At 51.1% G+C, this 10,340-nt stretch overlaps 1 protein-coding gene across 1 annotated transcript; it reads right to left on the reverse strand.

Annotated features, from left to right (window-relative positions):
• Positions 1-2,238: 2,238 nt before the first annotated feature.
• Cpxm1 (carboxypeptidase X (M14 family), member 1) lies at positions 2,239-9,037 on the reverse strand. The gene is made up of 14 exons (NM_001106511.1): positions 8,822-9,037; positions 7,805-7,966; positions 7,597-7,706; positions 7,327-7,466; positions 7,136-7,223; positions 6,419-6,569; positions 6,235-6,323; positions 5,789-5,912; positions 5,511-5,707; positions 5,245-5,424; positions 4,865-5,162; positions 4,562-4,701; positions 2,713-2,815; positions 2,239-2,607 (listed from the first exon to the last, which is right to left on the reverse strand). Exons 1-14 carry the CDS (start codon positions 8,967-8,969, stop codon positions 2,369-2,371), a joined length of 2,169 nt encoding a protein of 722 aa, NP_001099981.1. The 5' UTR covers positions 8,970-9,037; the 3' UTR covers positions 2,239-2,368.
• Between the last annotated feature and the right edge of the window lie 1,303 nt (positions 9,038-10,340).

Consider the following 10,340-nt stretch of genomic DNA (forward strand, 5'->3'; position numbering starts at 1 on the left):
TACCTCCCCAGCCATGGGCTTCTGACCAAGTTTACAGTACCAGACATAAATTCCCTCCTGCGGAGCATGCCTTAAATTCAGTCAGAAAATGGTTGCCTATCTTCCAACAGTCACGCTACAAATGCCCATCTCGTCTGTCAGGTCATTTTTGGAGCATTTGGAATCCAGTATTGCATAAAACTGTTGATTTTCTGCCCCCAGTGACCTACATAGCAGCTTCCCGCACTATGGAAACAAACCAGCAGGGAGGATGTTTCTTAATCAGTTCCAGATTGATTTCTGCATGTCCTACAACCAAAATTTGTAGTGTTTTCAGCCATAGTGTTTTCATCTGCTTCTGGTGAGCGAACAAGGGTAATATCAATGGTCTGTGTTGTTTTGTGGGCCTCTGGGTGACTGACTCATTTTAGGTTTGTAAGAAAAGATTAGTGTTTTGCCTACATGTGATGTATGTGCATTGTGTGCATGTAGAGCCCTTGGAGGCCAGAAGAGGGTGTCAGATACTTTGGAAACAGAGACAAGGGAAGTTGTAAGCTGTGATGGATACTGGATCCCAACCTTAGGCCCTCTGCAAGAAAATTAAATGCTGACATATTTATTTCTCCAGCCCTAGCTAGTACTCGTTCGTTTTAAACAGAATTCCCTAAAGTGGTACAATACAGTAATGCTACTCAGGAACCCCCTCCAGTGTTTCCAGCACATAGACAAGCTCACTTAACATTATTTTTGAACTTTGTTTTAGCTTGACTTCTTATATTGTAAAAAGTAGAAGGCCAAGCACGAAGCCTTCCAGACTTCTTACCTGCGATTACTCTAGATTATCCAGATACCACTGGAAAGACGCTCTGGCCCTAGACCGGGGGGTAAAACTGGGCAATGGGAGGTGGCATATTTTCTGACAGTCATAGCAGTGGGAGTGTTCAGTTCTTCTCAGACATATAAAGAAGCTTCTAATGTCTAGTTCCTAGTATCTCACCTACCAGTAGGAAGCAAATGGTAAGTGTTGGTTCCTGTGGGATATCACATGCCTGGCATTCCTCTGGTTTTTCTTGACATCGGTTGTCATTTTAGAATAGACACTGGAGTCTGGTCTCTGGTTCTCTTGGAAATTGTAAAAACTAAGACATTTTATAAATCCTTTTCTACTTAAGCCATCTAGAGTAGATTCTGTTTTCTGCAACTAAGAATCCTGTTATGTCTGGTGAAGTAAAAAAAAAAAAAATGGAATCCTAAAACAGAGCAAACTCAGGAACACAATTGAGAGAGATTTCTGCTACTCTGAATTTTTAAGGGGCTAGGAGCTTTACCTATAATTTACAAACTTCCTCGTCAGCTAAGTTAGTTAGATCTGCACCAACAAAGACAAATACAGATTTATACACACGGAAGCAGGGGCAGGCAAGATGACTCAGCAGGTAGCAACCTTTGACTCCTGAGGTCCACCTTGCAGGAGAGAACTGACTCCCAGAAGTTACCCTTTGATCTTTACATGCTACCCATGCTAAATAAATAAAAAATTTAAATAGCAACAACAGTAAATAAAGGTTATTAACTTCCTGCTTTCTGGGTAGCTCCCCCCCTTTTCTCATCTTGTGGTTTCAGTATCTTTCTACACCATTTCTAGCACTACACTTTTCAGTTCGGAGTCATTGCAATGGGTTGTTTTCTTGGCAAGACAAAGATTCACATATTTCCTCCTCTAGTAGGAAAGAAACTAATCAAAGCTATCAAACTATCATTTTTGGGTACCCTCTGAATAGCTGATGGAGTAAATTCAAATGCCTTTGGCTGATCTTGGCCCCTTGTCAGTAATCCTATGCCTGGCCCATGTATATCTCATTTCCTAAGCCACCTCTACTGCATCCTTGACTGCTTGAGTCTCTGCAGACCTGCATTTCCCCGTGTATATGTGACCACACTACCTGCACCACCAAACTGCCTTCCACACTGGAATGCCTCTCAGTGTATTAACCTGTCTCCCCTAACTGGGAGCCCCCAGAAGGCTGGGCACAGACAGTGCTTGCACACTGGTACCAAGCAGATGCGTACAGAATGCAATAGCACAGAAAGTCACAGGCAGAAGTGAGTTGCTCTGCCAAGCCTCAGGTACAAGGGCTCAGGTGGGATCTTCTTTGCACATAGCGCCCTAATGTGTACGAGGGCACAGAGACTAGGGACTCAAGAGGGAGGCTGAGGCCTACCCTGGACGAGGACCTGGGGCACAGAGAAAACAGGAATATTGGGTACCAGGAAGCTTTAATGAGCCAGAGCACCTCTTTTCTACCCTGCCCCTCCCCCCTCCCCGTCCTCCTTCAGTTCTGGACAGGTCCAGCCTGTCCGAGGATGTGGATCTCTTCAGCTGAAAATGCTACTTCTGTCCCCTCAGCCACTCTAACTTCCTCCGAAGGTCTGGGGGCAACTTCGCTCCTGCTGCCAACAGTTCTAGAAGCCTCTGTTTGGGAGTCTTGGTGAGTAGGAAATTGCAGGGAACGGGGCCCTCTTCAAAGGTGACCCGACAGTGTTGTTTAGCTGTATGATAGCCTTCAGCACTGGCTGTCACGACATAGTCCCCAGGCGTCAGCAGCCGCCAGTAATCTCCACCCCAAGCTGAGAGGAGACAAAGGGTAAGGTCAGGCCAGGTTCAAGAATCTTCAACCTCTGACCAGTCAAAAGCCCCCCACCCCCACCCCGCTCCTCTCTCTGCTGCAATACCTGTTGTAACGTCATGGTTAATGCCTTCCACAGCGATGACAGCATCTGCAATCCCGAGCTCTGTGTCTTTGTCCCGTACAACTCCGGTAATGCCCATGCGCACCTGTATAGCAAAGGAGATGTAAATGCTTTTCTTTAATTTACTCTTCTCTCATATATTACATCCTGTCTGTAGTTCCTCCAACCCCCATCCACTCCTCTTTCCTTTCGGAAAGGGGCAAGCATCCGAGGGATATCAAGTTGCAATAAGACTAGCCACCTCCCTCATGGTAAGGCTACACAAGACAACCCAACAGGAGGAAAAGGGACCCCAAAGCAGACAAAACAGTTCAGGGACAACCCCTGCTCCCACTGTTAGGGGTCCCATAAGAACACCAAGCTACACAACCATAACATACATGCAGAGGCCTAGGTCAGACACCTTCAGGCTCCCTGATTGTCGGTTCAGTTCCTGTGAACCCCTAGGAACCCAGGTTGGTTTTGTTTCTTGTTGTGTCCTTGACCCCCTCTGGCTCTTACAGTTCTTCCTTCCCGTCGTCTGCCTGATTCCCTGAGCTCTGCCTAATGTTTGAAGGCTTTTGTTTAAGGCAAAGTCTCCATATTTGGTCCAGGCTATCCCTGAGCCTGATTTTCTTGCCTCTACTTCCCAAGTTCTGGAACTACAGGTGTAGGCCACCTCAGTCTGTAGAAAAGTTTATCAAAACCTTGAGGTGGATGTAAACCTTCAAGTTTGAGACTAGTCTAGGCTACATGGTGAAACCCTGTCTTAAAAGCAAGAAACAAACAAAAAATTTAAAGGTGACTTTCCTTTATGTAAGAGTGACTTCGACACCTTTCTGGCCGTTGCCTTATAAGCCTGATAAGGTGGCAGTCTAGCACAATCCTAGATGACAAACTTTGTATTAAAATTGTCTAATTGCTAATTTACACCTGATCTTTGGACTTTCTGTAGTGTGGTGGTACTCTTATTAGGTTTCTGGGTGTGTTTATGTGTGTACACATGTGTGTACACGTGTGTGTGCACACGTGCACATGCACACTTGGGTGCACGCTCACCCACGCCTGGAGGCCAGGAGAGGCTCTAGATGCTCTATTTCTGTAAGGCAGGGTCTACCCTTGAGGCTGGAGCTCACACTTCACTAGGCTGTGAAGCTCAGCAGTTCGTGTCTATGCCCAACTCCGAGCTGGGGTTGCAGGTATTTATGCGGATGCTTAGCTTCTAACATGGGAATGTCAATCCTCTTTTAAAGATGTTTGTTGATGTGTTTATTTTGGTGTGCCCATGTTTGTAAGTGGGTACACACATGCCAAGGCAAGTGTATGGAGGTCAGGGAGCACGTAGCAGACAGTACTCTTCTCCCGTGACGTGTGTTCCAGGGGCTGGAATTTGGTTGTTAGCCTGCTCAGCAGGAACCTCACCTCCTGAGCCATCTCACCCCGGGAAGATGTCTTTAATAGAAGCCATGATGCTGTTACTACAGAACCACTCATAGGGATCTTAGTCCCTCAGGAATGTAACATTTTGTGCCAAGGCAGTTTTCCCATCTGACTAATGTCTTTTCTGAGAAACGCTATCCTGACAATGACAGGCTTGTGACAATTCTAGGGGCCACCCCTTAGCCTCAAGTCGCTTCTAGTTCTGTTGGCTTCTAACATCTGAAACCACCCTACTAGCAAATTGCACTTCCTATTCTAGATCATTCTAAACAGATGTCACATGTGGCCCACAGCGTAGTGGAAATCCGATGCCAGTTAAGATGGCTGGTGCCCCAGTTCTTTAAGGTGCAACTCCAAGACTGGCCAGGAGTAAGTAATTCAGGCAGGCTAGGAAGTGGGACTTAGATCCCACCTGCTCCAGGTAGGTGAGAAGAGCGTCTTTGTTGTTTTCCCACTCCTGAGGTAGCTCCTTCTCATGAGGGAACTTGTCACAGGACAGCTCCACCGTGACCTCAAAGCAATTGGTGTGTAGGTAGCTGAAGTCGTTCATGCCTGGGGATACCAAAGACACTGGAGTGTTAAGTGGGTAGATGGGGGCCCCACTTTCCCAGGGCTCTTGAGAGACACTCGGGGTAGGGATTGACAGTAAGTGCTGTACATCACGAAAGACTATTATGGGATAGGTGGTTATGGAGACAGGACTAATGCCACATACTCCCCGGAACCGTGTGCCAGTCGGCTCCATTGATGACATTGCCATGCAAGGAGAAGTCCTGGCTATGACAAGGTCGGCGATCGGTGTCCTGCATGGCTCTATTTGTGCCAGCATAGACAGTGCTGAGCCAGCGGAAGACGGCATCATCCGGTGTGGGAGTGAGTTCACGAGCAGCCCACGGGGTCCGAGTCATGTCGAAAGGATAGGACACCACAAGCTCACCCCCGTGGAGGTTGGCACTCAGCACGAATGGAATGCGCTTCATCCATTTGATCACTGCCCATGTTTCAGGAGCCACCTGGACAAGGGGAAGGGAGGATGGTCTACACAGAGACAAGGGGGCCTTAGGTGGCCTTCTACCGCTGCCCCAGAATACTCACAGTGGCATTGGGCAATGTATAGTAGGTAGGCAGTGGCAGGTGATGGTTGGGGACAGTATGGGGTACCAGTCCATCATCTTCTGCATACCACAGTTGTGTGTTGAGGTCAGCAAAATTGTGGTTAAGGTCAATGCCCTGGTGCGTCCAGCGGCCCTCTGCCCAGCCCACCAGCTCTGAGCCCTGCCAAGAAAGGGCCTTGTTCAAGTCAAGGGAGCTCTGGGTACCATGCAGGAGAGATGGGAAGGTCTTCGTGCCAGGTGACTTACCTTGTGGTAGGCAGTCTCATAGCCATCAGGATTCATGGAGGGTAATAGATGAATTCGAGTCTCGGTGAGCAGCCGAGTCACTCGTGGGTCCCCTCGCAGGAACTCACGACACAAGAACTGCATCAAAAGCAGAAGCAACTCCCGGCCCAGGGCCTCGTTCCCATGCATACCAGCCACATAGCGAACCTCGGGCTCTCCTGGAAACACACGGAGGCTTAGAGTTAGCTCGCACCACAGTCTGCCCTGTGCCCACCTCTTCCCATGCCATTGAGCAGTACCCAGCTCGTGCTCCCCTGGATGGTCTGACATTTCCATCACATAGAGCTTCAGGCCCTGGTGGCTCTTCCCGATGCTGTAGATGCGGGTGATGTTGGGGCACTGCTCATTCACCTCTTTCATCAACTGGGAAGCAGAGAGGAGCACGAGGCAGTTACATGCAGAACGTGCGTAACCCAGGAAAGACTTACAGAGTTGATGGTGGTCCACAGAGATGGGAGCAACATAGTATGATCCAGAAAAGGCGGAGCAGCTGGGGGAGGGCGGGGCGCAGCAAAGGGGTGGTGTCGTGACAAGGGTAATTGAATTGGAACAGAACTTAGAGATCAAGACAAGTAGGACAAAGGGGGACACAGAGACAGGGCATTCATGGGTAGTCATAGCCAGTTTGCCCCGGCGGGAAGGGGATAGGCAGGCTTCCTTCCAGGGTCATGGGAGTTAATCTGACCTTCCTCATAGCTTTATAATTGTGATGCCGGAAGTCCAGAGAGTCAGATGATCCTAGTGTATGGGCCTCAGGGAACAGGTCATTAGGATCTGGTGGAAAGTGAGTTCCAGATAAAAGGTTAGTTCATAGTAAAGGATGTTCCTGAAATCAGGCCCTGACATACAGCCTTTGCCCAGATGCCCACCTGAGACTGGACAGGCCAGGATCTCTGCCCGGAGGCAAGGCGCACCTCCCTGGAACCAGGTCTGAGGCAGCAGGCGAATGAATCGAGCCACCTGAGGCTCTGGCAGAAGGTTCAGCACTGGGGTCTCCGCGTCTGAATTGGCAGGAAATACCTGGGGATATGGAAGGCCTTGCTGAGGCTGCCCAGACCTGACGCTGGCTCCAGATCCAGCAAAGGAATTAAGGCTCTCATACTCACAAGCCAACCCTCCCTGGCGGGTACAGCTGGAGACATGCACTCTATTAAATGTGGACCCCCATTTCCACAGCGCCTGCCAGTGGGCAACCTTGGGCAGCTGTGTTTTCTGGCATGGTCTCAGTTCATTAAAACAACATACCCATTCTGGAGTATTGTACCAAGGAGGTCCATGAGATAGGAAACCAGAGCCATGAACAGGCAGGAAGTCAATAATCCCGCTCATGGTCAGGAGGGGTGTCCCAGAAAGAAGATGAAGCACCAGCCCCATGGTGGAATTAATAGGTCTATCCCAAAGGAGCTACTGCTTGGTAAATAACTTCCCTGTGAATGCACAAAGTCCTGGATTTGCACTTTAGCACTGTAAAAGTCTCCAGCTTTCTCCTGGAGTCTATGTGTGTGTGTCTGGTTTTTATTTGCAGAGGATTCTCCCCTAGCCCAGCACCCTAATGAACTGGTCCCGAACTCTATGGCGTCACTCACCATGTCCATCCCACTACTGTTCCTACTCATCCACCAGCTCTGACTGTCATTGCTGAACTGGACCTTGAATGATGTGACCCAGTCATACCTGCATGTAGAGATACAGAAATATTGGTGTCCCAGAAGAGCCTCTGTGGCACTTCTATGTCTGGCCACTAACAACTTCCAGGCTAAGCGTTGGCCAGCCTCACCTCCACACAGAATTTCTGCCCTGCGTAACAATTCCTGAGAAGCGGGCAGGACTCCTGGCGTCCACCTGAAGCCAAGGCTCATTATCTTGTTGCTCGGCACACCAAGCCCCGTCGTACAGGTCACCATCCTCCAGACCTGACTGTGGACACAAGATCATCGTGATCAAGCCCAGGTGGGCCGTAGAGAAGAGGGAGGATGGGGGAGAGAAGGAGCTGGTCCTAAGCCTGTGCTTCCCTACCCCTCGATCTGGCTGAGCCAGGGTTGCCAACCTGGATATTGAGCCGTCCTCGGTGTGGTCCAAGACCGAAGGACTGGCTGCTGGAGGCCTCCAGCTGACTATCTGAGACCCGCAAGGACTCAAGGCCTAGAGGGGGACATCCTGGGATAAGGACAGAACAGGGAGACAGGATTAGTAACCAAAGAAGAATGAGCCTAAGCTTGTTCATTGGCTGGGCAGGGCCCGGGGAAAGGCGATACCTGGTTCTTGTTTCTCAGGGAGAGTGGGGGTCTTTGCTGGGTGAGTGGTCACCAAAGGCCTGGCCGTCACCAGAGGACCAGGCTGCCTTAGCTTCTTTCGCTTCTTGACAACGATCTTTTTCTTCTTGATGACTCGCAGTCGGACATGCTGTTCTGAGGTCTCTAGGGTACCAGAGGAGAGAAGGATGTCATGAAACACAGACGGAAAGGTCTGTTAGCCCAGGAAGGCATCTGAGCATATGGGACACTTACAACAATTACCAACATCCTAGCATGGCATGCAAGGCCTGTTATCTCACCCCACCTGCCTTTTTTAGTCACTTCTTCAGTTCTTCCTTCTTAACACAATTGCATCGTTGGCCAGCGTCCCCTCTGACTCTCTGACCCAGGGGAGAGCAATGTCGAGCCATTAGAGACTGGTCACTCTGAAGATCTGAAGTTAGTTTTTAACTAACTTTAGGCCTTGCCCTGGTTGTTCCTCTCCGGCAATACTACCTCCCACCTCTAATTTTGCACCTACCCCCATCATCCTCCAAGCCTTCCTTATCTTCAGACTAGGCCTCGGGTCTTGTCCTGAAGTCCGTGTTTGGCCTACCTCCTGGCCTCAAAGCTCCCAACTCTGAGGAAGAAGTTGGGAGGCCAGTCTGCCTGTGCGAGTCAGGAGACTGCGATCTTTTCCTCACGCAGCCTCATCGCCCTGTCTTTTCCCTACAGTCCTTGGTCTTAAACCCTATTCTGCTTAGGCTTACTCTGCCCCTTTTAGTCTGGTGTCCCTTCACCTTTCCAGATTCTGGCCTCAGTTTCTTCATTTGTGAAGAAGGGAGGCTGGAGTCAGGGCAGCCAGCATCCCGCTGGGCCTGCCCCACGACTGCTGACTAGGTCTGACCAGAATGAGGCTGCTGAGTCAGCAGCCATTGCCCAGGGCTGTGTGCGTCCTGTTCACAGGACAGGCTGGAGGACCCAGCTGGGGAGTGGGTCTGACCTGCCCAGCAGCCGACCATGGGACCCAGAGCTCACCATTTGCCTTTGTGGACGGCTGTGCAATGCTGCTATGTGGGGCCAGGGTTGAGCCCGGCGTCAGGCCCAGCACTGAGGCGCTGGGCGCCCCCAGCCCCAGACCGACGGAAGGCGCAAAGGCGGTCACAGCGAGCAAGAGACCCCACATAGCGGGAAGGATCGGCAGTCGCACTGTGCCGAGACTCTCGGTGGGTTCTTTTCTTCCTGCGGGCGTCTGCGGAGCCCCCCGCCCCTTCCTGCCTCCCCGCCCTCCGCCGCCCCACGCCCCTCTGCAGCCTCCGGCCCGCCCACAGCCACTCGCCGGAATCCGAGGTCTTAGGAGAGGGGAGGGCAGGCTGCGGAGAGCGGTGAGGTCCCCCGGGAGCGGCCCACACTGGTGAGCCCCGAGGACCCCCGGGGGCCGCAGGCTGGGGCCCTGGAACCCAGCCTCACCGGTACCCGGCCCTGCACAATCTGCAAAGCCACCGCACATTCGGTTGACTGCGCGCTCCCATCCCACTGCAGGCACCTATGCCAGGCGCTCTGCACGTGGTCTGAATTTTAGTCAAACTTCAGTTTACAGGCTGGTAAACTGAAGCTTGGAGTGGGCCTAGCTGACGTGGCCAAGGTAACAAAACTGAGAACTTTGGAAACTACAACCTGGGAGGAAAATCCATCCAGAACCTCGGGTGCCTTGCTGGGGTAGAAAGACAGCAGGAAAGCAGTAGGGGTGGGAGGTCAGAGTTGTGGGATTGGGGTGAGGGGTCCTCCATTAAACCTAAAGATAATCCAAGGGTGCAAAGAGAGGTGGCGCTTCCTCCTGGTTCTGCCTCCTTTCTTCTTCCCTCTATGGGCTGCCACGTTTTGGGGTTACATAACTCGAGGAAGGCAGCCAGAGCTGATAACGGGAGGGCTGGCGGCAAGAACCATGAGGCCAAGTCTTAATGGGATTCCTGCTCTCCCCGTTCCACCTCCTCCCCTCTTCCTCTCACCCTGCTCCAGGAGTTCTCAGATCTGTCTTCCCCAGGACCCCTCTAGGTTCCCCACACCCCTGAGTCACCTGCCCAAAGGAAAGGCCTGTGCCTCTGGTGCTTCTTTTGCCTTCGCTACAGTCCCCCTAGAAGTGTCACCCACAAGTGGCTGGGAACCCTAAGCAAAAGGTTGTAGGGCTATGGTCTATGTAAATGACTTGAATAACCTCAAGTCAAGTCAGCACCTTTTCAGCAGCATAAACAGAACCAGTCTGGTAGAAATGCATGGGGCCAGGTGTGGGGCTCCTGAACTGAGGCCACCTCCTGTAAGGGCCCACTCCACTCCATGGGAGTAAGCCCTGCCATCTGGTCCAACTGTGCCTCTCCAGAAGGAGGGTCAGAGATCTCTGAGAAGGGGGTGATCACTGAGGACCAAGTCCCATCTTGGTGCCCCCACCAAAGCAGCAGTGCTAGGCCCAGCTCACCAGAGAGGCATAGAGAAATTTAAGGGTGACTCTTTGTTCTACTCTCTGTTGTCATGATAAAAAAAAACTCTGACAAAAAGCAAC

This window comes from Rattus norvegicus, chromosome 3 (genome assembly GCF_036323735.1).
Source record: "Rattus norvegicus strain BN/NHsdMcwi chromosome 3, GRCr8, whole genome shotgun sequence".
Lineage (NCBI taxonomy): Eukaryota > Metazoa > Chordata > Mammalia > Rodentia > Muridae > Rattus > Rattus norvegicus.

Coding starts and splice junctions, on each gene's coding strand:
- Cpxm1 (NM_001106511.1), bottom strand. CDS start 8,969: ATGTGGGGTCTCTTGCTCGCTGTGACCGCCTTTGCGCCTTCCGTCGGT. Junction 7,707..7,804: donor CCCTGAGAAACAAGAACCAG/GTATCGCCTTTC, acceptor TCCTTATCCCAG/GATGTCCCCCTCTAGGCCTT. Junction 7,224..7,326: donor GGCAGAAATTCTGTGTGGAG/GTGAGGCTGGCC, acceptor CTCTACATGCAG/GTATGACTGGGTCACATCAT.